Source organism: Chiloscyllium punctatum, chromosome 9 (assembly GCF_047496795.1).
Source record: "Chiloscyllium punctatum isolate Juve2018m chromosome 9, sChiPun1.3, whole genome shotgun sequence".
NCBI lineage: Eukaryota > Metazoa > Chordata > Chondrichthyes > Orectolobiformes > Hemiscylliidae > Chiloscyllium > Chiloscyllium punctatum.
In genome coordinates, this window is record NC_092747.1 from 41,664,153 (window position 1) to 41,691,692 (window position 27,540).

General features: G+C 39.4%; 1 protein-coding gene across 5 annotated transcripts in view; it reads left to right on the plus strand.

The window, feature by feature from the left end:
- Positions 1 to 27,540, plus strand: part of atp8a2 (ATPase phospholipid transporting 8A2) — a 561,594-nt gene that overhangs the window by 97,424 nt on the left and 436,630 nt on the right. For 4 of the 5 annotated variants that reach the window (XM_072577324.1, XM_072577326.1, XM_072577325.1 and 1 more), the window contains one exon: positions 13,561 to 13,699. In XM_072577324.1, coding sequence (XP_072433425.1) covers positions 13,561 to 13,699 — 139 coding nt within the window. Of the gene's footprint in view, positions 1 to 6,136; positions 6,148 to 13,560; positions 13,700 to 27,540 lie in introns of those variants that run through there. The other variant, XM_072577328.1, reaches the window with a different exon arrangement.

A 27,540-nucleotide genomic window follows, 5' to 3' on the forward strand; every position in this document is an offset into this window, starting at 1 on the left:
GCTGATCTTTATCTTTGTCTGTCCAAATGACCTTCTGTCTCTCTGGGGTCCATCTCCACCTATCATTTACTCCTTCTTTCTCCCCTTTAGCATATATAAAAACCTTTTCTGAGCTATGATCCGTTCTGAAGAAGGGTCTAGAGACCTAAAACATTAACTCTGCTTTCTTGTATTTTTCCAGTAATTTCTTTTTTTGATTATTTCTGAGATTCCAATGTACCTTCAAGTTTTGTATAATACATCATTTAACTAAGTTGTATGAGAGTTTCTCAGTGCTCATCATTTCTCCCGCTTTAGTCACTTTTTTATCTGGCTATAAGGCCTACAGTTTTCAATTGGTGATGAGAGTATTCTGCAGTTTATTTCAATCATCTGCTCACTGTGTACCCTGACCACAACTCCTCCTCCCTCCCCCCCCCCGACATTTATTGGGCATATGTGGACACCATTGCACATGTTCAATTTATAAAATGCCCTGATGCCAGGATATGTGGAATGAATATGAACTAAGAGGATGAAATGATGTCATAGGCAGTACTGGCAGAGGTACAGTGCAAGTGTGTTTTGCACAGTACTGAGTGTGTTTTCGGGGTGACAAATGTCTTCACCCCATCAGTAACAGATATAAACATTTTTAATTCTTTCCTTCTAAAGGTTTGTGCACTTGTTAACTATTTCCTAGCTTTATTTTAATATTTTGTCAAAATTGGTGGTGTATAGTCATATCACTTTCATTCACATTGTTCAAATCACTTAAGCAGGTGTTCATATTTATTTTAAAGAAAAAGCTTTGCAACCAGATTATGAATTAAAACTAAAAATGATAGCACAAAGCCCAGGAATAGAAAATAGTTAACAAAATTTTGATCTTGTAAAACATGAATGCATAACTGGATGTAGAGTGGTATGTTCAGAGGAACATGGGATCAAGAGTAGGCCATTCAACTTATCGAGCATGCTCTGCCATTTAATATTGTTACAAAGTCAAAAGCATGTATATTCATTTTAAAATAGAAACTGTTTTTTGAACTTTGAAGTAAAATTAAAGTGCAGGCTCAGCTGTCCGTATAGAAAGGCTGAGAGATGAGTTGTTCCAAAATAGATACATATAGCAAATGGTTGTTAAATGGATACCTGAGTTTTGGTTGCTGTTTTGACGACAATTTGAATTTAACCAATCAGTTTATATTATATCCAGGATATTAAAACCCGATTGAGTTTGAATTTTTTGTTTTGACACCTGGAAATTAATCAAATTATACCAGTTTAATGTGTCATGGAGGGTATAAAACATGCGGGCATTTTGAAAATTGGTCAGAGAGCAACTTCCGAGCAAAGGGTGTTTAGCCAGAGAGCTAACTGCCCATCTGACATCTTGCTGTCAAAGAAATTAGGAAGCACAATCTTTCAAAGGTACGTTTTTATGTAAAACCTACTCATGGTAAAAAAAAGAAAGACAACCACCCTGGGGGATCATCAGCTAGAATTTCAAGATAGCAATGAAGACAGACTGTGTGGTCTTGAGAATAAGTGAATATATTGTTTAATAAGTATGTTGTTGGAACAGCATTATTTTTTATAGAGTAGGGGTCGGATATTAAGTAATTAAGAAAAAGGATTTGTGAATAGTTGTTGTTTAGCCTTCACTATTAGAGTTAAGAAAATAAATTGTTAGTTTTCTTTAAATCATGGAATTTAGGAGTTTTCCGTCACTGATATTCTCATAGATTGCGAGTTGAGACAAGCTTTTCTGGATGTTTGGTTTAATCAAATGTGTGTTTGACCTCTGTGTCGTAACAATATGATTTTTACTCATTGAATATTTTAGTGCCTTTAATGTCATTATTATCTCCCTAATCTTTTATGTGATTGATAATCAGAAATCTATCAATTGTGACTTAAACAGGCTCAAAGACGGAGCTTCCACTGCTTTTTGCAATAGATAATTCTGAAAGTTCAGAACTCTCTACATAAAAACATTTCTCCTCTTCTCAGTCCTAAAGGTATACCTCTCATTTTTTAAATTATATCTCTGCTTCTCGACTCCTCATTCAAGAGAAGCATTTTGCCTGCAATAACACTGTCTATCCTTCGTAAGTATTTTGTAGGTTTTAACGAGATCAGCTCTCATTCTTGAAAACGCTAGAGAAAACAGGCACAATTTGCTCTTTGTAGGACAGTCCTTCCATCCCAGTAATAAGTCTGGTGAACCTTCATTGCACTCCCTCTGTGGCAATGATATCCTTTTGTAAGGAAATCAAAACAGCACATTGTACTGCAGGTTCAGTCTAACTAAGCTGTTCTACAACTGAAGCAAAACTTCACTACATCTGCACAACTTGGAATAAAGTCTAACATTCCATTAGCGTCTAATTGCTTGCTGCACCGGCATGTAACCTTCAGTGACTTACTGATAAGGGCACCTAGGTCCCTTGCACATCTCCACTTTCCAACTTCTTTCCATTTAAGAAAAAGTAAATACACCTTCTTACCAAAGTTTATGACTACACATTTCAACTCTTTCTATTCCATCTGCCATGTTTTTAACTCAACCACCTAAGCCTGTTTAATTCCTCGTGAGACCATTTTACATCTTCCTGACAACACACATTTCTACTTAGCGTGTATCACCTGCAAATTTGGATATGTTACATTTGCTCCCTACTTCAAAATATTGATATATACTGTATTGTGAACAGCTGCCTAAGTACTGATCTCTACAGTAGCCCTCTAGTTATAGCCTGCCAAAGTGCAAATGACCCATTTATTCATTCTCATGTTTTCTGCCTTTTGGCAAATCCTTAATCCATGACAGTACATTACCCCCTATCCCATGTGTTTTAGTTTTGTTCACCAATCTCCTGTAGGGACCTTTATCGGAGGCCTTTTGAAAATCCATATATGTTATATCTGTGGATTCCCTTTTATCAACTTTGTTAGTGACAGTCCTCAAAAAAAACTCCAATTGCTTCATCGAGCCTGATTTCCCATTCACAGATCCATATTGTCCATGCCTATTAATCATTGTTATGCAAGTGGAAATTTATAACCTCTTTTATGATCGGTTCTAGTATTAAGTACTGTTAATGATATTCTTTTCAATTTATGGCTAATATCACGGTGATGGTGACAGTTACGCTAATTCCTTCTGTGTGCTTTGATACCTCATTCTACTCAAAAGGTTGTAGTTTCCTATTTTCCCTTTCAGTTCCTTCTTGAATAGTGGAGTGACATTTGTGAGCTTCCAGTCTGTGGGAATCATTCCAGAATCTCTGGAATGATCAGTGTATTGACTATCTGTAAAGTCACCACCTTCAGCACTCAAACATGTTCTTCAGACTTCAACAATGTTTACTCAATCTGGCATTTACATGAGTGTGCATTGACTGTGTAAATGCATAGATTATTAGTAAGACAGAATGTCTGTATTAATTATGGCTTCATTAGTACTAATTACAGTTGGTGGAATACAGACATTGAATGTATAGCATTGGTGCTGCTATTTGATGGAAGACAGTTGTTTAATCATCCTCAGAATTGTGATTAAATGTGATTATTATCCCAATATGCTTGGATTGCATGTCATTTCTGGATGACTTGATGACCTGGAATCCTTCACTTAAAATTAGTTAAACAGTCGACCCTCGTTTTTCCTTTTCATTGGCTAATATTTGTTAGAAAAATTATTTATAAATCATAACTAGAAGTACAACAATTTACTTGTGCCTGCTTAACTATTGTATAATGTAATTCTCAATTAGAGTTAACCTTTAAATCAAAGTTATATTATCGTGTTCAATGTACTTTGATATTGTTATGTCATGGAACTGAGTTAAAGTGTAGCATTCCCAATTGTATATTAATCGTGGAAGCAATCATTCTTTACTTAGGAATTGGAAACATATTTTCTCTTGCATAATAATTTAAATGTAAAAATAGAGAATAGTGAAACCAGTAAGCTGTAAAATAATACTTAGCTTTATGATGATATTATTATAACACCCAAAAATGACTTGTAAATAAATTATTGAAATAAAATTTTGAGATTGAGTTTGAGGATTTTTGAAGACACAGTATGAGAAAGCAGAAGCAGAAGATAGAATGGTCATGGCAAAGAAGGTGATAGAGAATGGTGGGGCGTGAGAATTAGGAATAAGAACCCCCAATTAACTTTAACTTTTTTTTTCTTTATTCATTCATGGGACGAGGGCTGGGTAGGCAGTGTTTGTTACCCATCCCTAATTACCCAGAGACTAGTTAAGAGTCAAACACATTGCTGTGGGTCTGGAGTCACGTGTAGACCAGACCAGGTAAGGATGGCTGTTTCCTTTCGAAAGGACATTACTGAACCAGATGGGTTTTTCAACAATGAACAGTGGATTCATGGTCATCACTAGATTCTTAATCCCAGGTTTTAAAAATTGAATTGGAATTCCACCATTTCAAATCTGGGCCCCCAGAGCACCATCTGGGTCTCTGAATTAACAGTCTGGTGACTAATACCACTAGGCCATTGTCTTTCCTTGAAGAAATTAAAATTTAAAATAATCTTGTGTGTGTAACTGAATATCACTTAATATTGAGTACATTTTAATAACTGTACAGTTCTCACCGAAAACTGGTGTCACTGCAATGTGTGACCAGTGATGATAGTTGGATCAGTAAACCAATAAGTATCTCCCTGAAGTCAGATGTACACAAAAGTGACTATCTGTTTTCTGGCGTATGTCAAGTTGCAGGTAAATTAAGCGACCTGGTGTCTTGATTTCTTTCCTGTGATTATATGACCAGAAGGCAAAAGGACATGGAGACTTAACATAGCTGTTTTAAGTGTTCTTCGAGAACCATGTCTCTTATTCCATAGTCCACTTTCTCTGTGCAAAATAATGAGAGTGTCCTGCTGTCATCTGTGCAGGAATTGTATTATTTTGTTTCCATATGGTATCCCCTGCTATTTGCAAATGGGTGGCTCTTGCGACATATGCTGAGTCCGATATGGTTCATTTCCTCTTTCAGGAACAATCTTGGTAATACTGCGACTGCAGCTGGGTGTACAACATAAGTTTGCCAGAAAATATTCAACTGAGCTAGTATTCAATCATAATAAGGAAACGTTTTCTGGAATTGAAACCAATAAATAATTCCACGACATGTTCTTTTACTGTAAGTATAACAATGTGTAGACAATTGTGTGTGTTTTTGTCAGTTTTCCTGACTTGTAGTGCTTCTATCTCCATGTCAGCCAGTTTGAGCTCAAGTCCAATATTGAACTTGAGTTGGCTGACACCTCAGTACAATTTTAGTGTGATACAAGGGAATCCCCTGTAGTTGTTCTCCTGTCAAACAAGTGTTCTGTTTGGGATACTGATGAGAGGTTGGCCCATGAGGTGACAGCAGCAGCACCCCCAGCAGTGGCACCATGACTGGCCCTGTTACACAGAGTGGGGGGGACAAAGTGTACAGGAGAGACTCCAGGATGGTATGTTGCCTCCCTGGTGCCAGGACCATGGGTGTCTCTGAACAGGTTTAGGGCATTCTGAAATGGGAGGGTAAACAGACAAAAGTCATTGTCCATATTGGTCCAAATAACATACGTAGGAAGAGTAACAAGGTCCTGCAACAACAATTCAGGGAGTTAGGTAGTAAACTTAAAAAGCAGGATTTCCATGGTAGTAATGTTAAGATTACTCCCTGTGCCACATACTACTGAGGCTAGGAGTAGAGACAGAGTACAATTGTACAAGTTGTTAAAGAGCTGGTGTAGTTGGCAGGGCTTCAGATATATCAATCATTAGGATGCCTTCCAGGGAAGGACCTATACTGGAGGGGCACCAATATGCTGGCAGGGAGGTTTGATATTGCCACAAGGAAGGGTTTAAACTAGTGTGGCATGTGGAGAAAACTGGAGCAGTGGGTCAGTACGTATAGAGACTGGGGAAGAGAGGAAGAGCAGCCAAGGAGAAGTTGCTGAACTCAGCAGAACTATATTTCCTTCAATGTAAGAAGTATAACAGATAAGACGGATGGACTTAGAGTCCAGATTAATACATGCAGTTATGATGTTGTTACTATCAGAGACGTGGTTGAAAGAGGGACGGGACAGGAATGGCTGTCAAATGTTCTGGGATATCGATGTAAAGAGGTCGGGTAGGTGCATTACTGGTTAGGGAGCATATCACAGCTGTGTTGAGGGAGAACACACTGTGGAGGGATCCCGCAGTGAGATATTATGGGTATAGCTCAGGAATAGGAAGGGTGCAGTCACAATTCTAGGATTGTACTACTGACTTCCTAGCTGTCAGCAGGAGGTAGAGGGAGAGATATGTAGTGTAATTCTGGAAAGATGTGAAAATAACAGGGTTGATGTGGTGGATGATTTTAATTCCCCCCACCCCCACCATATTGACTGGGACTGCCTTAGTGCCAGGATTTTGAATTCCTGGATTTAAATGTGTTAGGTTGTCCAGGAAGATAGTATGTGGATAGTCCATTGAGGGAGGGGCCATACTGGACCTGGTGTTGGGAAATGAGCTCAGCCAGGGGATCAAAGTTTCAGCAGGGGAGCGTTTTGGGAATAGAGACCATAATTCTGTGATACTTACGGGTAAGGACAAGAGTAGACATTGGGTGAAGATGTTAAATTGGGGAAGGCCAACTTTAACCAAATTAGACAAGAATTGGAGAATGTGGTATGGGAGTGGCTGTTTCAGGGTAAATCCATGTCTGACGCGCAACTCTTTTAGAGACCAGTTGATTAGAGTGGAGGACTTTTGTGAAAATCAAGGATAGGAATAGCAGGACTCAGGAATCTTAGATGACAGGGGAAATAATCGACAGTCAACAAAAAGAAAGCATACATAAAGACTAGGCAATTTTAAAATCAGATGAAATCCTTGATGAATGTAGAGAAAGTAGGAAGGAGCTCAAACAGGGGGTTATAAAGGCGAAAATGTCCTTAGTCAGCAGGGTTAAGGAGAATCTCAAGGCATTTTATATGACTCTATGACTCTATATTTTAAGAGCAAGAGGGTAACTAGGGAAAGAGTAGATCCTCTCAAGGATACTGGAGGGAAGTTGTGTGGAACTAGAGGGAATGCATGGTTTCCTTAATGAATACTTCACATAGGTATTCCCCAAAGAGAGGGATGTGTGGATTTTGAGGTTTGGGAAAGGTGTGTGAATACTATCTGACAGGTCAACATAATGAAGGAGTAAGTTTATCTACCAGCTCTTTCTCTCTCCCACATTTCTTTCTGGATTTAACACGCTTCTTCCTCTTCACTCGCTGAAGTCCAATATTGAACTTGAGTTGGCTGACACCTCAGTACAATTTTAGTGTGATACAAGGGAATCCCCTGTAGTTGTTCTCCTGTCAAACAAGTGTTCTGTTTGGGATACTGATGAGAGGTTGGCCCATGAGGTGACAGCAGCAGCACCCCCAGCAGTGGCACCATGACTGGCCCTGTTACACAGAGTGGGGGGCACAAAGTGTAGCTACAGGAGAGACTCCAGGATGGTATGTTGCCTCCCTGGTGCCAGGACCATGGGTGTCTCTGAGTGGGTTTAGGGCATTCTGAAATGGGAGGGTAAACAGACAAGTCATTGTCCATATTGGCCCAAATAACATAAGTAGGAAGAGTAACAAGGTCCTGCAACAACAATTCAGGGAGTTAGGTAGTAAACTAAAAAGCAGAATGTGTCAATAGCAGAACTATTGGGAAATCTCTGTTGTTTGCTTCCTGTTGGAAAAATATATCCTGAATGAACCATTAACGCGTGCATTACATCAAGCAGGATGACTGGTGTGAATCTTTGTCAGTTATATCTTTTAGCTGTCAGTCATGTTGCACATTGTCTGGAAACAACTGATACAATTAATGCTATAGCCCTGGGTAGTGTTGTAGAACTGAGAGACCTAGGGGTTAAGGTTCTTAAGTCTTTGAAATTTATGTCACAGGTAGACAGGTTGGCTAAGAAGGTGTTTAGCATGCTTGCCTTTGTTGCTTGCCTTTGAGTTCAGGAATTGGACATCCTGTTGAGATCATACAGGACATTAGTGAGGCCTATCCTGGAATATTCTGTGCAGGTCTGTTTGCCCTGTTATAGGAAGGATATTATTAAACTGGAGAGGATTTTTAAAAAAGGTTTACCAGCATGTTGCCAGAAATGAGGGTTGGTGTTTTAAAAGTAGGCTGGGTCTTTTGTTCACGGAGCATCGGCGATTGAAGTCGAAGTCTATAAAATCATGAGGGGCATAGATTAGGTGACTAGCAAAGGCCTTTTCCCTGGGAGTTCAAAACTAGGGGACATATAAATTTAAGGTGAGAGGAGAGAGATTTAAAAAGGACTTGAGGGGCAACTTTTTTTACACAGAGGTGGTTACTGTGTGGAATGCACTTCCAGAGGAAGCAGTGGTTGTAGGTACAGTTGCAACATTTAGAAGACTTTTGGATAAGCACATGACTAGGAAAGATTTGGAAGGATATGGGCCAAACACAGGCAGGTGGGGCTAATTTAGTTTGGGAACATGGTCGATGTGAACTAGTTGGACTGAATGGTCTGTTTCCATGCTGTGTGGCTGTACGACTCTAACAGTCAACATCATGTACTTTTTGCTAACTTATAACAAAATATGTAGCCTTTAAGGATTATAACCTCTCTTCTGATTATGTTATTTAGCATGGTAAACACCTGAAGTAGTGTTGTAGTCTGAGCTTGATATTCTATCCAGAGTACCAAATGCCTGAAGTAACATGGTGCTATGGTATTATGTTATAGAGGAAGATATTTGATGAGGGGTATTAAATCTTAGCAAATTATATCCAATAGTATGATTTCAAATATCCAGTATCTTGTTGTTATGCAGGAGTGGATGTATGATTGGCATAGTGTAATTTTTTTTTGTAATTCTTACGTTGGTTCATGTTTCATGAATCATGCCTAGATAACATTTGGATTGTTGGCTTTAAGGTCCCTTTACTAGCTGTTTGTAAATGAAGAAAGAATAAGTTTTTTTTTACTCAGAATTTGGTCAGTTTACATGCTGTGATCAGAAATGCCTGCAGTGACAGTGGAAACACTTTCAGCGGAGAAATTGGAGAAGAGATTTTCTAGGCCATTGGATTGATTGGATAGCTCTGTCAAAGAGTTACACACACTGGATGGAATGGACTCCTTTGCATTCTAAATTGCATGATTTTCTGTCCTGTGCTATGCACGACACAACCACTTTTGACTGAACAACCCAGATGTTGCCACTGTTAAATGCTCTTGAAATCCAACATTGATCTGAGCATCCATTGCCATTTCCTTCCTCAGTGATGATTCTAAGCTCTTTTAGATTATCTCCAGTGTACTTTAAAGAGGCAACTGTAATTTTTGTACTCTTGCCTGGGTGTTATTTATCTAAGCAACATATCTAATGCATGATTAATTTCTACTTCTGTTTCTGTTCTTAAGGGTCTATCTTGGAAGTCCAGCATGCTTAGTTTTCTTTAGTCTGAACCTGTTGGATCTGCGCTAAATAGAAAAAGACTGATAGACAAATACTAGCATCAAACTCTCTTCATTCACCTGTTCAAAAAACTGCATTGATAACATACTTGATGTTTAAGGAAAATAAATATACCTGGTGTTCAGAAACGAATGCATTTGGTCAACAAGTATTCATAAAATGCACAGAAGGTCTCAGGTTCAGCCTTAGCTATTAATTCTTTGGCAGAAATTGAAATACCTTTTGAGCAATACTGAGGAAACATCCCAAGGTGGTGTAGATTCTCCAGGAACTAAGACTAAATCAACATTGAAACAATGGTAGAGCAATCCTACCCTCTTGGATGTCCCATCATAAAATTGGATTATGGTGGACCTGTACCTCAGCTTTGATTAGACCATATCTTACCCATTGCTTAATACCTTCATGAAACAAACATCTAACTCAGTTTTGAAATTTTATATTTTAAAAAAATTGTTCATAGAATACAGGCAGTCGAGGCTCAGTCAGCATTTGCTGTCCCTAACTGCCCCGGAGAAGCCGGCGATTCGCTGTTTGTTGAACTAGGTTAAAAATCACACAACACTAGGTTATCGTCCAATACTAGCTTTCAGAGCGTTGCTCCTTCATGAGGTAACTAGTGGGGCAGGATCATAAAACACGTCTATAGCAAAAGAACACAATGTCATGCAGTTAAAATGATATATTGAACAAACCTATCTTGCTGTTAAGTCTTTCATCCTTTTCGGATGGGTTGCAGGTTTTGGTTCATTAATGTGTAAATGCCAGAACTACTTTGAAGTCACATTCTCGAGATAACTTAACTTAAGTTTTATAAAAAAAGTGACATCTCAGCTCAGACAATATCTTAACGGTGTGAGGTTAGAGTCTGTCTGTATCCCAATCTTGAGTCAGACTGGCTCGATTTCCAAAGTAGGAATTTATAAAATGTTACGTGGATTGACTGCCTGCAGGTTGTGTGCTTTTTGAGCAAAAATAGAATGTATCTGCAAATACAAATTCACCTCATAGATGTATATGTTTGTTTGTGTGTGTGTGTGCATGTGAGGGAGAGTGTGAGTGCGCATGAGAAAGTGTGCGTTTGCGTGTGTGTGCTTGGTAGAGTTTGTGATGAGTGTGACGGAGTATAAACCTGTGAGAAGGTGTGCGCGTGGGTGAGTATGGGGGGTGTATATGTTTGAGAGAGAGCGTGAGTTTAAGAATATGTAAGTGTGTGTGTGTGTGTGTGTGTGTGTGAGAGAGAGAGAGAGAGAAAATATATAGTGTAATGGGGTCAACAGTAGTGTGACATGAACCCAAGGTTGAGGCCATCCCCATGGGTACTGAACTTGGCTATCAGCCTCTGCTCAGCCATTCTGCATATTTCAAAGTCTGTCTTGGAGGATGGTCACCCGAAGATCAGAGGCTGAATGTCCCTGATGGCTGAAGTGTTTCCAACTGGGAGGGAAATCTCTGGCAATTGTCCATTCATCTGTTGTCTAGTGTCACATCATGGCTTCTTGAACTACTGTAGTCCTTGGGGTGTAGGGACGCCCACAGTGTTATTTGGAAGGGAGTTCCAGGACTTCAACTCAAACAATGAATGAGTGATGGGTGGACTGAAGTGAAATTGCCTAGCCTCAACAGATATGATCTAATCAAAGCTTTAAAACACTCTATTGAGTAATCTCCAGCCTTCTGTCTTCCAGCTCCTTTGAGATGAAGGCCAACACATTTTGCTCTAGTTCATTAGCTATAAGTGATTTCTGTACCTGGTAGTCTAAATCTCCAAAGTAGGAATTTATAAAATTCCTTTTCTTCCACAGCTCCTAGTTTCTTAGACCAGAATGCTTTCTAGATTATATCTATCTTAGTTATATTTCCTAAAATTGAACTTCATTTTGTCCACTCTCCTAAGCTGTCAAAGTTACTTGGCAACTTGCTTCCTCCCATCTGGGCTACTTACTTTAACGCGCAACTTAGCATTGTCAGGAAATTTGAATAAATGTCTCCCTATTCTGTGATGAAGGTTCAAAATATATTATTAGGAAACTTGAGTTCTTGGGTATATCTTTAAGCATGGATTTGTATTTCTGTAATGTGTGCATCAAGAAAGGAAGAACTTTATTTCATTTTTGAGGTCTGTTGAGTGGCACAGAGATACCTGGGAATGTGTTTACATGTACTTAAATGAGTTGAGTAGTTCAGCGCTTTAGAAAACAGTAGAAGAGACAATAAAGTTGGGTTGCTGTCTAGCAATAAGGTGTCCTCGGAAACAGAAATGTTTCTCTTTAGAAAACAGATCTTCCAGACGGGCAGGGAGAGTACAGGTTTCTTTTCTTTCGAAGCAGGCCAATGAATGCATGAAAAACCTGCCAGAGGGGCAGTGCAGTTTAGCAGTCTGAACAGTTATGGTAGCTGAAAACATATCATGGGTGGTTTAATGACAGTGACAGAAAGCTCCAAAAACATACAACTGTGGAATAGGAGTACAAGGAGTCCATGTTAAGAAAGAAGTGAGCGATGTTAGCAGTTTGTTTAAGGGTCTTATGAAGAGACGTAGACTAGAGAACTTCGCATTCTGTGAATGGAGAAGTTAGCTGGAAAGAAACCAAGTACATCTGTGCCAACTGAACAAGGAAGTTTAAAGTCGAAACAGGCTGATCCTTCACTGAGGTTTGAGCATTTATAAAATTGTCATTGAGGATTAAGTCTTTTTTTTGATACGTGTGATAAGACAATTTCAGTGAATTATTTTGAAGTGTAATAGTGTTTTTGTGTGCAATAAATGTTGTTATTTTGTTAAGGATATTTTGATAGCCTCTTGTAAATATGTTCAGTAATTGACTGACAAATAGTAAAAAATAAATCTTGTGGTCTATCATGCTCTGGGATCTGGCTTGTTCAGTATTAATATCAACTTCTTTTCTGTATGTCATTGATAAATGCAGTGATAAGTTTGACGTCCCAGTGCTGATGTCTGGGACATGCAGTTAGTTACATCTAGTGAATTGGTACATATAGCCATTAGCCCTACTGTGTTTTCGACCTTCCAATTAATTCTTAATTCATCACTGTTATAGAACAGAGAATTTGATTCTGTCTCCAATAATGCCGTTCACTAACCCCCGCATGTCAAGGTGATGGATAAATAGATTGTCAGCCTGAGCTAATGTTAATCAATGGAAAGTGACTAACAGTCGCCCAGACTGACTCTTCCTCCACCATCTACTGCTCCTCAGCTCTCTGTGCTCAACTGAAATTGAGAAGTTATGATGTGAAGAGTGAATAGTCTTAGTTATGGAGCAGTGTGTTGAACCATAGCTGAGCTGTTTTTAACATTTTATCAATTCCTCTTCCTAAACTTGCTGTGCCTGAAGCATTACTTTGGGTATATTTTGAACAAATATTTATGATGCAATGATAAAACTCTTGACGGCTATGAGTTTTAGATGTGTTTACTGCAGTAGCTGCTGATCCATTATGTTGTTAGACATAATAGAAGTGATTATCAAATCAGCCCCATAGCTCAGCATAACACTGACAGATGGGCTGATCGGTGTATGCTGCGACAAACTGCCTGTGGATCCCAAGATGCTGGGAGGGGAAATCCTTAATATTACATTAGTTGTCTATTTAAGTATTCCTAATCAGTCTGCATAATTTATTACTCTCCAAGTGATATACTACTTGGTCAGACATACTCTGTTGTAAAGCATCCATTTATCTGGCAGTGGCACTTGCAGCTTGCACTTGTATCATTGCTTGACTTCCCATTGGTCTGGAAAAATTATCTCTTTTACAATAATGGCCCTTTTGTTGCTCTGAAGGTTATTTATTTTGTAAACCTGAAAGCCTGCTGATAACTATGTATGTGTGCTTCACATGCATCAAACAAAAGCGTGTCTGTCACTCATTGTTCAGAGAGCATTGTGCTGCTTTCAGCAGCTTAATTTACTGAGAGTGTGGCCCTGCTGTTTTATCAAACTTCTAACATCTGCCATTGGTAAGCATATATTCTGTTTACTTCAAGTTACTGAGTGGTTTCTATCTGGTCTGAACATTAGGAACTGGTTGTTCATCTTCGGGCTACGAGAAGGCTGATGATGAGATGTCTGGAACGACATCCGCAGAGTTGGATCAAGCAGGCCGAGTTATCAATATCAATCTGCCTCAGATAACTAAATTCTGCGACAACCATGTCAGGTAAGGAAACATTAAAATTCATTGTGAGGGTTAGTATAGTTGCAGACATATGTTAAAGGTGAAATCATCTTTTTCTTGACAGAGTTGGAGTTTTTGAATTATTTACCGACTCTAAGTATGTCCCTTATTCCAATACGGTTGTTACTTAATAGAAGTAAGACTTGCTGCCTGATTGTGGGAAACCCAATGTCATGTTCTATGGAGTAATTCTGTTTCTTCCTGCTAGATATAATTAAATTCAGAATAAAACTTATTGAGGGAAAAGGTGATTTTGATGACTGATGGAATATCTGTTAGAGACATTGCAGTGCATTCAAAGTTAAAGGATTTCGGTATTTTGATTTCACTAGCTAATAAATGTTCTTCATTTAAATATAACAAAAGCTAAGGTTGTAGACTGTCTCCAAATTCCCAAATTATTAGGCACTTTAGTTCATCTCAGGTTAGAGTTTCTTTGCATTTACAGAGAGGCATGTTTCCTTTTCGTCTTTAGTTTTAGAAATGCGTTATGGAATTATGTCTACAATGTACTATAAGTATGTGAATGTATTTTGGGGACTTCTTTAGAAGCGTGTTTTAAACATGAAAGTATGTTATTTTTGCTGCTTTAAATTAATTCCAAAAGAGAAATTCTGTGGTATTTGCCTATGAAGGTTCATGGTGTTTCTTGATTTTGGGACAGGGAAACCCATGAAAGTGTGTCGTTGTTTGAAGGGAGTACTACTCATGCAAGTCTCAAAGCCACCAATTTTAAGTGTATTGCAATAACAAAGTTGCTTCTTGCTTAATTATTTTCCAATAGTGATGGCAGAACATTCAGCAGTTATACAAACAGATTTTGAACAGTGGATCAGCTTGAAGTCTTATCCTGGGGACTCAGCTGGAAGCATTTTGAGCAATATTGTGCAATGTGCATGGGGAATCTGAACACATGGGTTTGAAATATATGCAATTTCATATTTGTGGTTCTTTTGAATCACAAGGTCAGACTCATTTCTTTTAGGGAGAGTGTAGCACATTTTATTTCTTTTGAGGTGCTAAACAAGTACATAAACTTCTGAAGCATCATTTAAAGAAAATTCAGTATTATTCAAGTTCTGTACCTCTAAATGACTATTTGTAAACTTACAAAACTGTACTTAAGTAACTATAGAGAACAACTGTAACAATTTGGTTTAATTATCAAAGTTATAGTGGTGGGAAAGGATTCTAAAAGACAGGAAAATATGGATCTCCAAGTCTGAATCATCCCTTTCATAATCTGCCTTGCTGTTGCATTATATATTGTATCAGGAAATTGATATCCTGAGTATCTGGGAATGATTACGAAGTTACTGTTTTATCAGAAGTGAAAAAGATAGGAAGACTTACAAAAACAAAACTTAATCTCAGGATGTCATCAACCAATCAAATAGTTTTGAAGAGTACTCACTATTTAAATGTAGAGAAACATGGTGAAGTTCCACCAACAATGCAGTGTGGCAGTGATCAGATAATGTGTTCTAATCATGTTGGTGGAGAAATAAATATTGTCAAATAGTGTCAAAGAATCTTTGAAGTCCACCGAGCAGCACTTCAGGAAGGCAGATCATTACCATCTTCTCAAGGGATGGGTAATAAATGCTGGCCAACTAGTGATGCACGCATTCCACAAATGAATTAAAAAAAAATACCTAGAGAGTATACATGGCCTCTGTTTATCATCTCTTCGAAAAGATGGCATCCCCAACATGTTGAGGAAGTGCTCCACTGTCTTGAAGTACCAATCTAGATTTTGTGCTTAGATTTCTGACCTAAGGTTTGAACCTACAGCTTTGCTAACATTACAGTCATTATGTCATTGCTGACATCTCATCTAATATGTTAAGGAAATATTACATATGAGTGCAAAGTACATGAGATAGAACCATTTTCTGAACCCTAAGAATTCTGATTACAGCCTAGGAATTATTTTCTTGGCAGCTGTAAACAGATTTGTTTTGTTAGTTTCACCATAACATAGCATTCAATTGCTGTATCTTTGTCTTACAATGTTTAATGTTAATGTGATTACATAGGCAATGTTCTGCAGTTGAATAAAATTCTTTGTGTGAATTCTAAATGGTTTTAAAATCAAATAAAATCAAATCAATTGGCATACGGACTGTCAAATATGCCAGTAGTATAAACAATGGAAGACCCCACAGAATTGTTACAATAACAGAAAGGTATTAGTGACATCTCCATAAAAGTAAAGGTGGACTGCAGTAGTTCAAGAAGGCAGCTCACTACCATCTTCTCAAGGGCATCTAGGGATGGGCAATAACTGATGGTCAGCTCGTGATTGCAGCATCGCATAAAGAATAGAAAAAAAGCCCTGTATAAAACAATTTGTCAGCGGAATTGGAGATTGCCCATAAAATTAATTGGAATTAGTTTGAAAGACTTTTTGTGAGGAAGTGAACTGTGAGTCTGTGTTGTTGATGATATTAGAAAAACCTAATGGTTTAGGAAATGGGAGTTCTGATGCACTTCTGATTATCTTGAATTTGAGAGATAGCAATCGTGTTATGAGAACTCCATTGTAATCATTTGATTTCTGTAGTGGTTACTGTACATTATACATCTTAAGTAGTTTCTCCTCTTCTAGTGTAGTCTGATTCACTAGAACTTATATTTTTAAAAAATTACTGATTTTTAAAAATCAACATTTGCTATTCCCCTATCCAGCACGCTTGACTCTAAAATCAAGTTTTAACATGTGATCTGTAATTTTTAAAAAAATTGTTACTTTAGAAAAGCTAAAAACATTGGGTCATTGTGGTCATTTGAAAAGTAATAGTTACTTTGTACTTTGAAAGCATGTTTGCTTTTCAATAGTATCTATGCTCAGGACGTTCTGGTATATTCTTTAGATAAAACGGATTTAATTTTTCAGCGGAAGTAGTTTTTACTTTGTATACATAAGTATTAGTTGAACTTCCAGATATGTTTTGTAACAACTGTGGTATCACTATGGTTTCCCATGTCATGAGGACATAGGAATTAGATTTTGAAGTAGGCTGTTCAGCCCCTAGGTCTTAACCTACCCACACATGACAGTCCATTCAATCCAGGTATCATTAAATGGGCCTTATGTCCTGCCTTTAATGAGGAGAACAAACCTGCACATAATATTCTGAGCTGAAAAATGTGTTGCTGGAAAAGCGCAGCAGGTCAGGCAGCATCCAAGGAGCAGGAGAATCGATGGTTTCACTAACACTGTGTACAACTATGGCAAATCTTCCCTACTTCTACAATATATTAGATTTAAAATGAATAATGACATTGCATCTGCCTTGCTAATCACTTGCAACATGTTGTGATGTTGTGTAATTCATGTACCAGGACAGCCAGATCCCCCAGGACCATAGAATACTGTAATCTCTTTTCATTTAAGTAATATTGTCCTTTTTGTATTCTTTGTTCCAAGATGAACCACCTCACCACTTTATTTATTCATGGCACGTGGACATTGTTGCATAGTCAGCATTTATTGTCCATCCTTAATCATCCTTGAGATTGTGGTGGTGAGCTCTATTCTTGAACTGCTGCAGTCTCTGGTGAATAGGTATCTTATTGTGCCATTGGGAAGGGAAGTTCCAGGATTTTGATCCAGCGAGTGTGTAAGAATGATTTGTTATATTTATTGTCACATGTACGTAATTACAGTGAAGAGTTTTGTTTGCAAGCAGTACAGGCAGATCATAGTACACAAGGATACAGATCATGGTGTGAAAAACAAATTAGGCATACAGGTTACACCGCATAGGATGTGCACTAGACAAGATCAGCATTATTTGAAGTTAGAGAATGCATTTGTCAGTCTAATAACGGCAGTAAAGAAGCTGTTCTTGAATTTATTGGTGCATGTGTTCAATCTCCTGTATCTTCTGCCTGATGGAAGAGGTGGTCGGAGAGCATAACCAGGGTGGGATGGATCTTTGATAATGCTGGTAGCCTTTCCATGGCAATGAGACATGTAAATGGAGCCCATTGATGGGAGGTTGGCTTCCGTGATGGTGTGCATGTGCACACAACCTTCTGTAGTTTCTTACGCTCCTGGGTAAAGCAGTTGCCACATCAGGCCATTATGCACCAGGACAGTATGCTTTCTATGATACATCTGTAAAAGTTAGTGAGTGTCCTTACGGCTATACCAAATTTCCTGAGCAGCCTGCGGGAGAAGAGGTGTTGGTGTACCACCTTGCATCTATGTGGGAAATCCAGGACAGGTCGGTTATTATCACTCCTAGGAACTTGACGCTCTCAAGTTCCACTGCCTTAATGTAAGTGGGGGCATGTCCTCCTCCTCCTTCCTTTCTGAAGTCACAGACCTCAATCAGTGAAGATACAACTGCACCTTCTCCATGATAGCACTCAACACTGGAGCACCCCACAGAATGCCCCCTTTTGGACAATGATAACCCCTCAATGTCGGCAAAACAGAAGATTGGGAAGTATACAAAAACAGAGGATATGGGTGGTTAGCACTGTTGCCTCACAGTGCCAGAGACCCAGGTTCAATTCCCGCCTCAGGCGATTGACTGTGTGGAGTTTGCACATTCTCCCCGTGTCTGCGTAGGTTTCCTCCGGGTGCTCCGGTTTCCTCCCACAGTCCAAAGGTGTGCAGGTAAGGTGAATTGGCCATGCTAAAATTGCCCAACATGTTAGGTGAAGGGATAAATATAGGGGTATGGGTGGGTTGTGCTTTGGTGGGTTGGTGTGGACTTGTTGGGCCGAAGGGTCTTGTTTCCACACGAAGTAATCTTAAAAAAAACAGAGAGAAATAAGGAAGGAGAGGATCAAATATGAAGGTAAGCGAGCCATTAGTATTAGAAATGATAGTGAAAGTTTCTTTCAATATGTAAGAAACAAGCAAAAGGCAAAGTAGATATTGGGCCACTCCAAATTGATGTAGGAAGGCTAGTGATGGGAGATAAGGAAATAGCTGAAGAACTTAATAAATACTTTGTGTCAGTCTTCACAGTGGGAGACATGAGTAATACCCCAACAATTAAGGAGAGTCAGGGGCAGAATTGAGCATGGTAGTCATTACAAAAGAGAAAGTGCTAGAAAAGGTCTAAAATTTGATAAATCTCCTGGCCCCAATGAGTTACATCATGGAGTCCTGAGGGAGGTGGCTGAGGAAATAGTGGAAGCCTTGGTTATGATCTTTCAAAAATCACTGGAATCAGAGAAAGTCTCAGATGATTGGAAAGTCGCTGTTGTAACTCCCTTGTTCAAGAAAGGATCAAGACAATAGATGGAAAATTATAGGCTGAATAGCCCAACCTCGGTTGTAGGTAAAGTTCGAGAATCCATTGTTAAGGATGAAATTTCTAAATTCTTGGAAGTGCAGGGTCAGATTAGAGCAAGTCAGCATGCATTTAGTAAGGGGAGGATGTGCCTGACAAACCTGTTAGAATTCTTTGAGGTGTAACAAGTAGGTTAGACCAGGGAAACCCAGTGGATGTTATATATCTAGACTTCCAAAAGACCTTTAATAAGGTGCCTCACGGGAGGCTGTTGAGTAAGGTGAGGGCCCATGTTGTTCGAGGTGAGCTCCTGGCATCGATTGAGGATTGGTTGTCTGTCATGCAGAGAGTTGGGATGAAATGGCAGCTGGTGACTAGTGGTGTCCTGTAGGGTTTTGTGTTGGGGCCGCAGCTGTTCACTTTATATATTTATGATCTGGATGAATAGACTGGGAGCATTCTGGCTATGTTCGCTGATGATATGAAGTTAGGCGGACAGGCAGGTAGTACTGAGGAGGTGGGTAGGCTGCAGAAAGATTTAGTTTAGGAGAGTGGTCCAGGAAATGGCTGATGAGATTCAATGTGAGCAAAAGCGAGGTCTTGCACTTTGGAAAAAAGAATATAGGCATGGACTATTTTCTGAACGGTGAGAAAATTCATAAAGCCAAAGGGATCTGGGAATGCTAGTCCTGGGTTCTCTAAAGGTTGACTTGCTAGTTGACTCCGAGGTTAAGAAAGCAAATGTAATGTTCTCATTTATCTCAACAGGGTTAAAATATAAAACAATGATGTGCTTTTGAAATGTTATAAAGCTCTAGTTAGGCCCCATTTAGAATACTGTGTCCAGTTTTGGGCCTCATGCCTCAGTAAGGCGATATTGGCACTGGAGCATATCCAGCGGAGAGTCACATGGACGATCCATGGAATGGTAGGTCTAACGTAAGATAGACACTGAGGATCGTGGGATTGTATTCATTAGAGTTCAGAAAGTTGAGGGGAGATCTAATAGAAACTTAAATGCATGGCTTAGAAAGGGTGGATGCTGGGAATTTGTTTCCATTAGGCGGGGAGATTAGGACCCGTGGGCACAGCCTTTGAATTAGAGGAGACATTTTTTCAGCCAGCTAATGGTGAGCTTGTGGAACTTATTGCCACGGAGCACAGTGGAGGCCTGGATGTTAAATACCTTCAAGGCAGAGATTGATAAATTCTTGATCTCACAAGGAATTAAGGACTATGGGGAGAGTGCGGGTAAATGGAGTTGAAATGCCCACCTGCCATGATTGAATAGCGGAGTGGACCCGATGGGCTGAATGGTATTACTTCTACTCCTATTTCTTATGCTCTTATAGTCTCTCTGTCTCTCTCTGTCTGTGTCTGTCTCTCTCTCATAATATCTATATATTCTCTCTCTTTCTATCTCTCTCTATCTCACTCTCTGTGTCTCTTGAACCCTTCAGTCAGTGAAAGTAATTTACACAAGGATGTTTTCTCTCTCACTCACAAATGAACATCTTCTAACTTTCTGCCTTCGTGTTTTCCTAGCCTGTAAGGATAATGGGACATTTATTACCCAAAACAGTCAAGATGAGGGAGATGAGCTTCATAAATTCAAATTTGCTCAGTGTGGTATACATGAAAATGTTTCTGGATTGTTCTATTATATGCATATTCCACTCAGCTTATTAGCTTACAAGTTCTTTTCTTATTGCATATGAGTTTTGTTAAGAATCTTTCATATAATCCAGCAATTTAGTTATCCAACGTCCCACTGTGAAATATGCGCGCCTCTGGCGTGAGAACGAAGTACTGCCACACGTTCCACAAGTGAACAAATGTTGTCACCTTATTTACAGAGATCCATTGGCACTAAGAACATATATCCCCAATTCTTCTGGACAAATACCCCCCCCCCCCAATAGTCAAGCGCTTTCCCGCATCTCCTTAGCAGATGTAAGGGTACTAACTTTGTCACCAGGGTGCCTGATTCATTTTAATAAAACAAAGAACTGGAAATCTGAAGCCATCCTGAACAAGGGTCATTAGGCTCAAAAAGTTGACATTGCTTTCTCTCCACAGATGTTGCCAGGTTGGGCTGAGTTTCTCTAGCAGTGTTCACTTGCTTGTTTAACTCTTCAGTTCCCACCTTCAGCCAGACAAACTGCATTAAGAACATTGGACCTGCTGGGCAATTGCAATAGTTTAAGGCTGCTGCATTTTCTTTTGTGTCCCCTTACCTGCCTCACCTGTAGTAACTGCTCACCACCCGCCCTGCTGTTCCTGACCATGGATCAAATTAAAAGGCTGTAGGCTGTCTCTCTGACTGTCTCTGGAACAAAGTATCGAGGCAACTTTGGCCTACACTGATGCATTGCAATATGTCACGCTCAGACTTCAGCTGATTAACTGAAGTTCTTCGAGTTGCAGATATATTTACTTTGGATCTCACAGGTGTACATGAATCTCCACATCCTGTAGTTTTAACATATCACCTGTCCTGTTATCTGTGCAGTTTCTATATTCTTTGCCATGGAATGAAATGATCACTTGTGTCCATCTCTAAGTACCCATGAGTTGAGTGGCTTGCTTAGGCATTTAAGAGTTAACCACATTTCTGTATATCAGCAGTAGGATGTCAAGGGAGTAATTTTCACATTCTCTCTGACCACAGGTGAGATGCCAGAGGACTGTTAATGTTGGCCCATTATTAATAAAGGGAGGAAGGGGTAGACAGGAAATTACAGGCAAGTCAGTCGAACCTGGGTGGTGGGAAATTTATGAGAGATAATTCTGAGAAAGAATATGTATGGACTTGGAAACAAGAATTAATCAGGAATGCTCAATCTGGATTTGTTACGTGAAGGTTGTGTTTGACCAATTTGATTGAATGTTTGGGGAGGTAACTGCAATTGTTGGTGTGAGTGATGTTTTTGATGTGGTCCATCTGGACTTCAGCCAGGCTTTTAATCAGGCCCTTTATAGCAAATTGATCAAGAAAGTCAGAAGTGTGTAGTATCCAAGGCAAAGTGGCATGTCACATCAAAATGCATTGAGAGGCAGGAAGCAAAGGGATGTTTTTATGATTGGAAGTCTCTTTATGCAGGGCTTGATACTGCAGCCCTTACTGTCTGTGGTATGCATTAGTGGGTTGGACTTAATTACAAGGGATATGACCAAGAGGATTACGGATGTCATGAAAATTGGAATGGTGATAGATATTAAACAGGATAGCCATAAACTACAGGAGGATATCAGTGGAGTTGTCAGCTGGTCAGAGCAGTGGCAAATGGAATTCAAATTGGAGAAGTGTGCCAAGAAATGGAGTTTAATTTAGAAAAATACGAAATGTTGCATTTCGATTAGACAACTCAGAGCCAGAATTAATGGTAAGGCCCTGGGGAGTGGTGTTGAACAGACAGATCTACGGGTGCAGGTACATAGTTTCTTGAAGGTGGCGTCGCAGGTAAATGGGGGCACGGGATGAAGAAGGCATTTGTCATGCCTGCCTTCATTGGTTAGAGCTTTGAGTACAGGATTTGGGATGTCACGTTACAGCTGTACAAGACATTGGTAAGGCCACATTTGACGTATTGCATACAATTTTGAACGTGCTGCTATAGGAAGGATGTTGTTAAACTGGCAAGGGTGCAAAAAAGATTTATGAGGATGTTACCAAGATGGAGAGTTTGAGTTATAAAGAGAGGCTGGACAGGCTGCAATCTTCTGCAACCCCCTAGATGGTAGGAGGCTGAGTGGTGATCTTATAAAGTTTATAAAATCATGGGGGGAATAAATAAGGTGAATAGCCAAGGTAGGGTAAGGAATCCAAAACTAGAGGACATAGGTTTAAGGTAAAATTGGAAAGATTTTAAAGGGACCTGAGGGGCAACTCTTTCATGCAGAGGGTGGTGCATATGTGGATCGAGCTGCCTGAGGAAGTGGTAGAGGTGAGTACAATTGCAACATTAAGACATTTGGACAGGTATATAGATAGGAAAGGTTGAGAGGGATATGAGCCAACACAGGCAAATGGGACTACTTCAGTTTGAGAAACCTGATCAGCATGGATGAGTTAAGCCTGAGTCTGTTTCTGGCTTGAATGACTCTAAATGTGAGGTAATACACTTGGGGACTAACAAGGTATTACATCATGAATTGTAGGCAACTGGGAAGTATTGAAGATTGGAGGGACTTTGGTGTGCATGTCCACCAATTCCTGAATGGAGCTGGGTGGGTAGATAAGTTGGTTTAAAAAAAAGATTTATGAGAGAGTTGCCTTTGTAAATGGTGGCATAGAATGCAAGAGCGAGGACAACATGCTGGAACTGTATAAAATGTTGGATAACTGGAATTCTGTATGAACCATTCTAGTCATCACATTTTTTCATGAGAGATAGTGCAAAGAAGACTTATTGGGATACTGCCTGGGCCAGAGAATCTGAGGTATGAGGAAATTTGGATAGACAAGGGTTGTATTCCTTGGAGCACAAGAAGTTGAGAGGGGGCCTGATGCAAACATGTAAAATTCTGAGAGGTATAGATTGGATGGATACGAAGGTAGGTTGTTCATTAGCAGAGGTTTCAATAATCCTCGTGGGGGAGTAGTTAAGATCAGAGGAGACTTGAGAAATGTTTTCACTCAGTGGTGTGAGTCAGAGCCTCAGAGTGGTTGTGTCAGGAACTCTTGTGACATTTAAGTTTCATGTAGACATTCAGCTGTGTTGCATTGCCTCCAGGGCTGTGGGCCAAGAGATGGAAAATGAGATTATTATAATCTGCTCTTTGCTGATTACAGACCTGATGGGCTGAAATCTTGCTTCTAAGCTATAAACATCGATGAGTATTGAGGGTCCAGAATCACATGTCGATCAGACCAGGAATGAATGCAGATCCACCCTGAAAGACATTACTGAACTAACTGAAAAGCTAGTCCAACACCGGCATCTCCAAATCTGAACTAGCTGGATTTCTTCAATAACTGTTGTTGGTTTCATGGTCACCATAATTGAAATGGCTTTAAATTTCAGGTTTTATTTTCTAATCAACCTGTGCTGAGATGATATCACACACCTCTGAGTAGTTGGGATGTGAATCCTGGACACTACCACTGCACCACAAGTGCTCTTACTCCAGCCTTTTATTAGTTGAATTGAAGTAGCACCTACTACTGTGAACCTGTCTCCCGAGAATATCAATTAGCCTGCACCTCTGGATTGCTAGGGCAGTGAACTACTGTCTCTCTATAATTTTAATGATCTATTTTGCAAACTAAATTTTAATTTGTGCCTTTAGTCTTGTCTTTGCATGGATACTACTTATTTCAGTTATTGTTCTTCTTGCCCTGTTTGAAATTCACTACTTTAGAATAGATATCAGGTATAATAAATGAGAAATGCTTACCATCCAATCAACTACTTGCTTTCTTGTGATATGAATGGCATAGTTAGATAACTTGGAGCAGTTTGGACTGTTTTCCTTTAAGAGAAGATTCTGAGGAGATTTACGAGAGATATTCAGAATCATGAAGGGTCTGAACTAAATGGTAGGCAGGGACTGTTACCATCATGGAAAGATTGAAGACTGTCTTTGCACAAGTGGAATATGTGCATCCCTACCGAGCCTTTGTCATTGCCCAGAAGGAAAATCCAGTAAAACTTGCGAATTAGACATATTGGCCTGACTCCCCTATCTGCTTTAAATTGGAGGACCAGTATGACCTACCTGTATGTTCATTTCCGTGTATTCCCACCCTATCAAGGTTGCAGAACGCTCCCTCCTCTCAGGCTCTTCTGAGGGGCTTGCCTCCTTCCCTATGTTCTTGGAGAGTCTTCTACCCTGACCCACCCCTAAACCCTTGTCAAGATGCCAGAAGAATTGATCACTCTGGGTAATGCACCAGCATGGATGGAAAATTGGTTGGCTGTTGGGAACAGAAGAGTAGGGATATGTGGTTCATTTTTGTGTTGACTTGGTTGTAACAAGTGAAGTGTCACATTGATTATGCTGTGACATCAATTGTTTCCAATCCATATCCATGACTTAGATACAAGTTATTTTTAATCAATCTGTTCAGACATTATGTCACATGTCTGAAGCAGTTGGGACATAAACATGGGCCTTCTGGCACAGAAATAGGGACAGAGGGTCTGTTTCCACGTTGTACATCTCTATGACTATCACTGTGCAGCAAAGACTCCTAAGGACAAATGTATGGTTGCTATGTTTGCTCAGTTACACGAAGATGTGTAGGAAAGGAAGTTATCAAGAAGTAAAAGTCCACAGAGAAATTTAGATGGATTAAGTGCGTGGGCAAAAAAATGGCAGATAGAGTATATTGTCTGTCAAAATTGACTATTTGCCAAGAAGAACAGAAAATAAACAAACTATTTGAATTGAGAGAGACTGCAGAACTTGTGGTACAGAGAGATCTGAATGTCTTGAAACATGAAGGACACAGTGAACTCTTAATTTACAAGTTAACTTTGTGAAGTAACATACGCATCACACACATAATAGGCAATGGCTAACTTAAAAGAGAAACCATCTAACCACTGCCCTTGACATTCAATGGTGTTATCATCATTGAATTCCCCACTATCAATATCCTTGGGGTTACCATTGACCAGGCCTCAACTGGACTTGCCATAGAAATCCAGTGGCTATAAGATCAGATCAGAGGTAGGAATACCGTGGTGAGTAGCTCTCCTCTTGAGTATAGTCGAATGTTCCCCACTTGCCCGGATGGATACAGCTCCAGCAACAATCAAGAAGCTTCAAACCAACCAGGACAAAGCAGTCTGCTTGATTGGCACCACATACCCAAGCATGAACGCCCTCCTCCATCAAAGTACATACTGCTGTTACTGAACAATCTACAAGATGCACTGCAGAAACTCTCAAAGATCCTGAGACAGCAGCTTCCAAACCTATGATCACTTCCACTTGAAGGACAAGGGCAACCGATACATGGGAACATCACCGCGTGCAAGTTCCCTCTAAGCCTTTCATCGTCATGATTTGGAAATATATGTATAAGTTTGGCAATGCTGTGATGAAACCAAAACTAATTAGAGGTCCAACTAAAAAGGCCATTATCTTTAAAGAACAAACATTTAGCCAAAGGCAGTTCAGAAAATAGGGTCATACAGTACGGAAACAGACCCTTTGGCCCAACTCACTGATGTTGACCATATTTCCTAAATTGAACTAGTGCCATTTGCCTGCGTTTGGTTCATATCCCTCTAAAGTTTTCCTATATATGTATCTGTCCAAATGTCTTTTAAATATTGAAATTGTACCTGCCTCTATCACTTCCTCTACTCTTTCCATATGTGCACAAGCCTCTGTGTGAAACGGTTGCCCTGCAGGTCCCTTTAAATATTTTCCCTCTCACATTAAATCTATGCCCTCTAATTTTGGATTCCCCAACCCTAGGGAAAACACCTTGGCTATTCACCTTGTCTCTGTCCCCCATGATTTTATATAGCTCTCTAAGGTTATCCTTCAGTCCCCAGTGGCCCAGGAAAAATGGTTGTAGCCTCTCCTTGTAACTCAAACATTCCAGACTTTGTAACATCCTTGTAAATCTTCTTTGCACCCTTTCCACTTTTTTAATAACATCCTTCCGGTAGCAGGACAAGAAGCTGTTACCTTTGCTGTGCAAATGATCCAACTGTTTCATCACATCAGTGACACTTCATTGTGCAGTCCTTTATCTAACAGAACTGTCATATTCTAAATGTAATGATACTGTTGTTGCTAGAATGGGTTTGGGGTTACATTCTTACTGGTTTGATTCATTGAAATGCAATTACTGTAGTTAAGAAAATATAGGTACTCAAAGCAACAATGCTGTTTAAAAATACTTTTGAAATTCATCTTGCAATTAAATGCTGCAGTGAGTACTATAATCTGAACTATTGGATTACATAAAAGGCAAGAATATAAATAACTTAGCACTTGCGAATCAAGCAATGGATGAAACATTTTTAATCCTGGAGGAGAAAGATCAATACAAATCATCAACCTAATGTAAAACTCTACTTTCCACCTTGCCTGCATTACTTCAGAATAAAGTCATGGAGAGGCCATCCAACCTCTTGCTTGTTTCACTATTCAATTAGAATATGGTTACATTGTACTTAATCCCATTTTGCTGCATTGATCCATATCTTGAGTTCTTGAAGAAAATTTGCTAACCTCCATTGTGAAGATTTCACTTTGCCCAGCATCCAATGCCTTCAGGTGTTGGTTATTTTCCAGATTTCCACTATCCTTTGCATCATGTGCTTCATGATTTCATCCTGAATGTCCTTGCTCTAAAATCAGAATGAGCCCTACGCTCTGGATTGTTCCACTATAGAGAAAATAGCTTCTTTGCATTAATGCTGTAAAATGATTTTTAAAAAAAACATTCTAAACATTTTACTTACATAACTTCTCAATCTCTTCTGTTTAAGGGAATATGATTTTGAATCTAATGGCCATAATTTAACCCTTGAAGCCCTGCTATTGAAGCATTTGTCCCAATTCTCAACTTTTTAATGAGTTATAGTTCCTGAAACC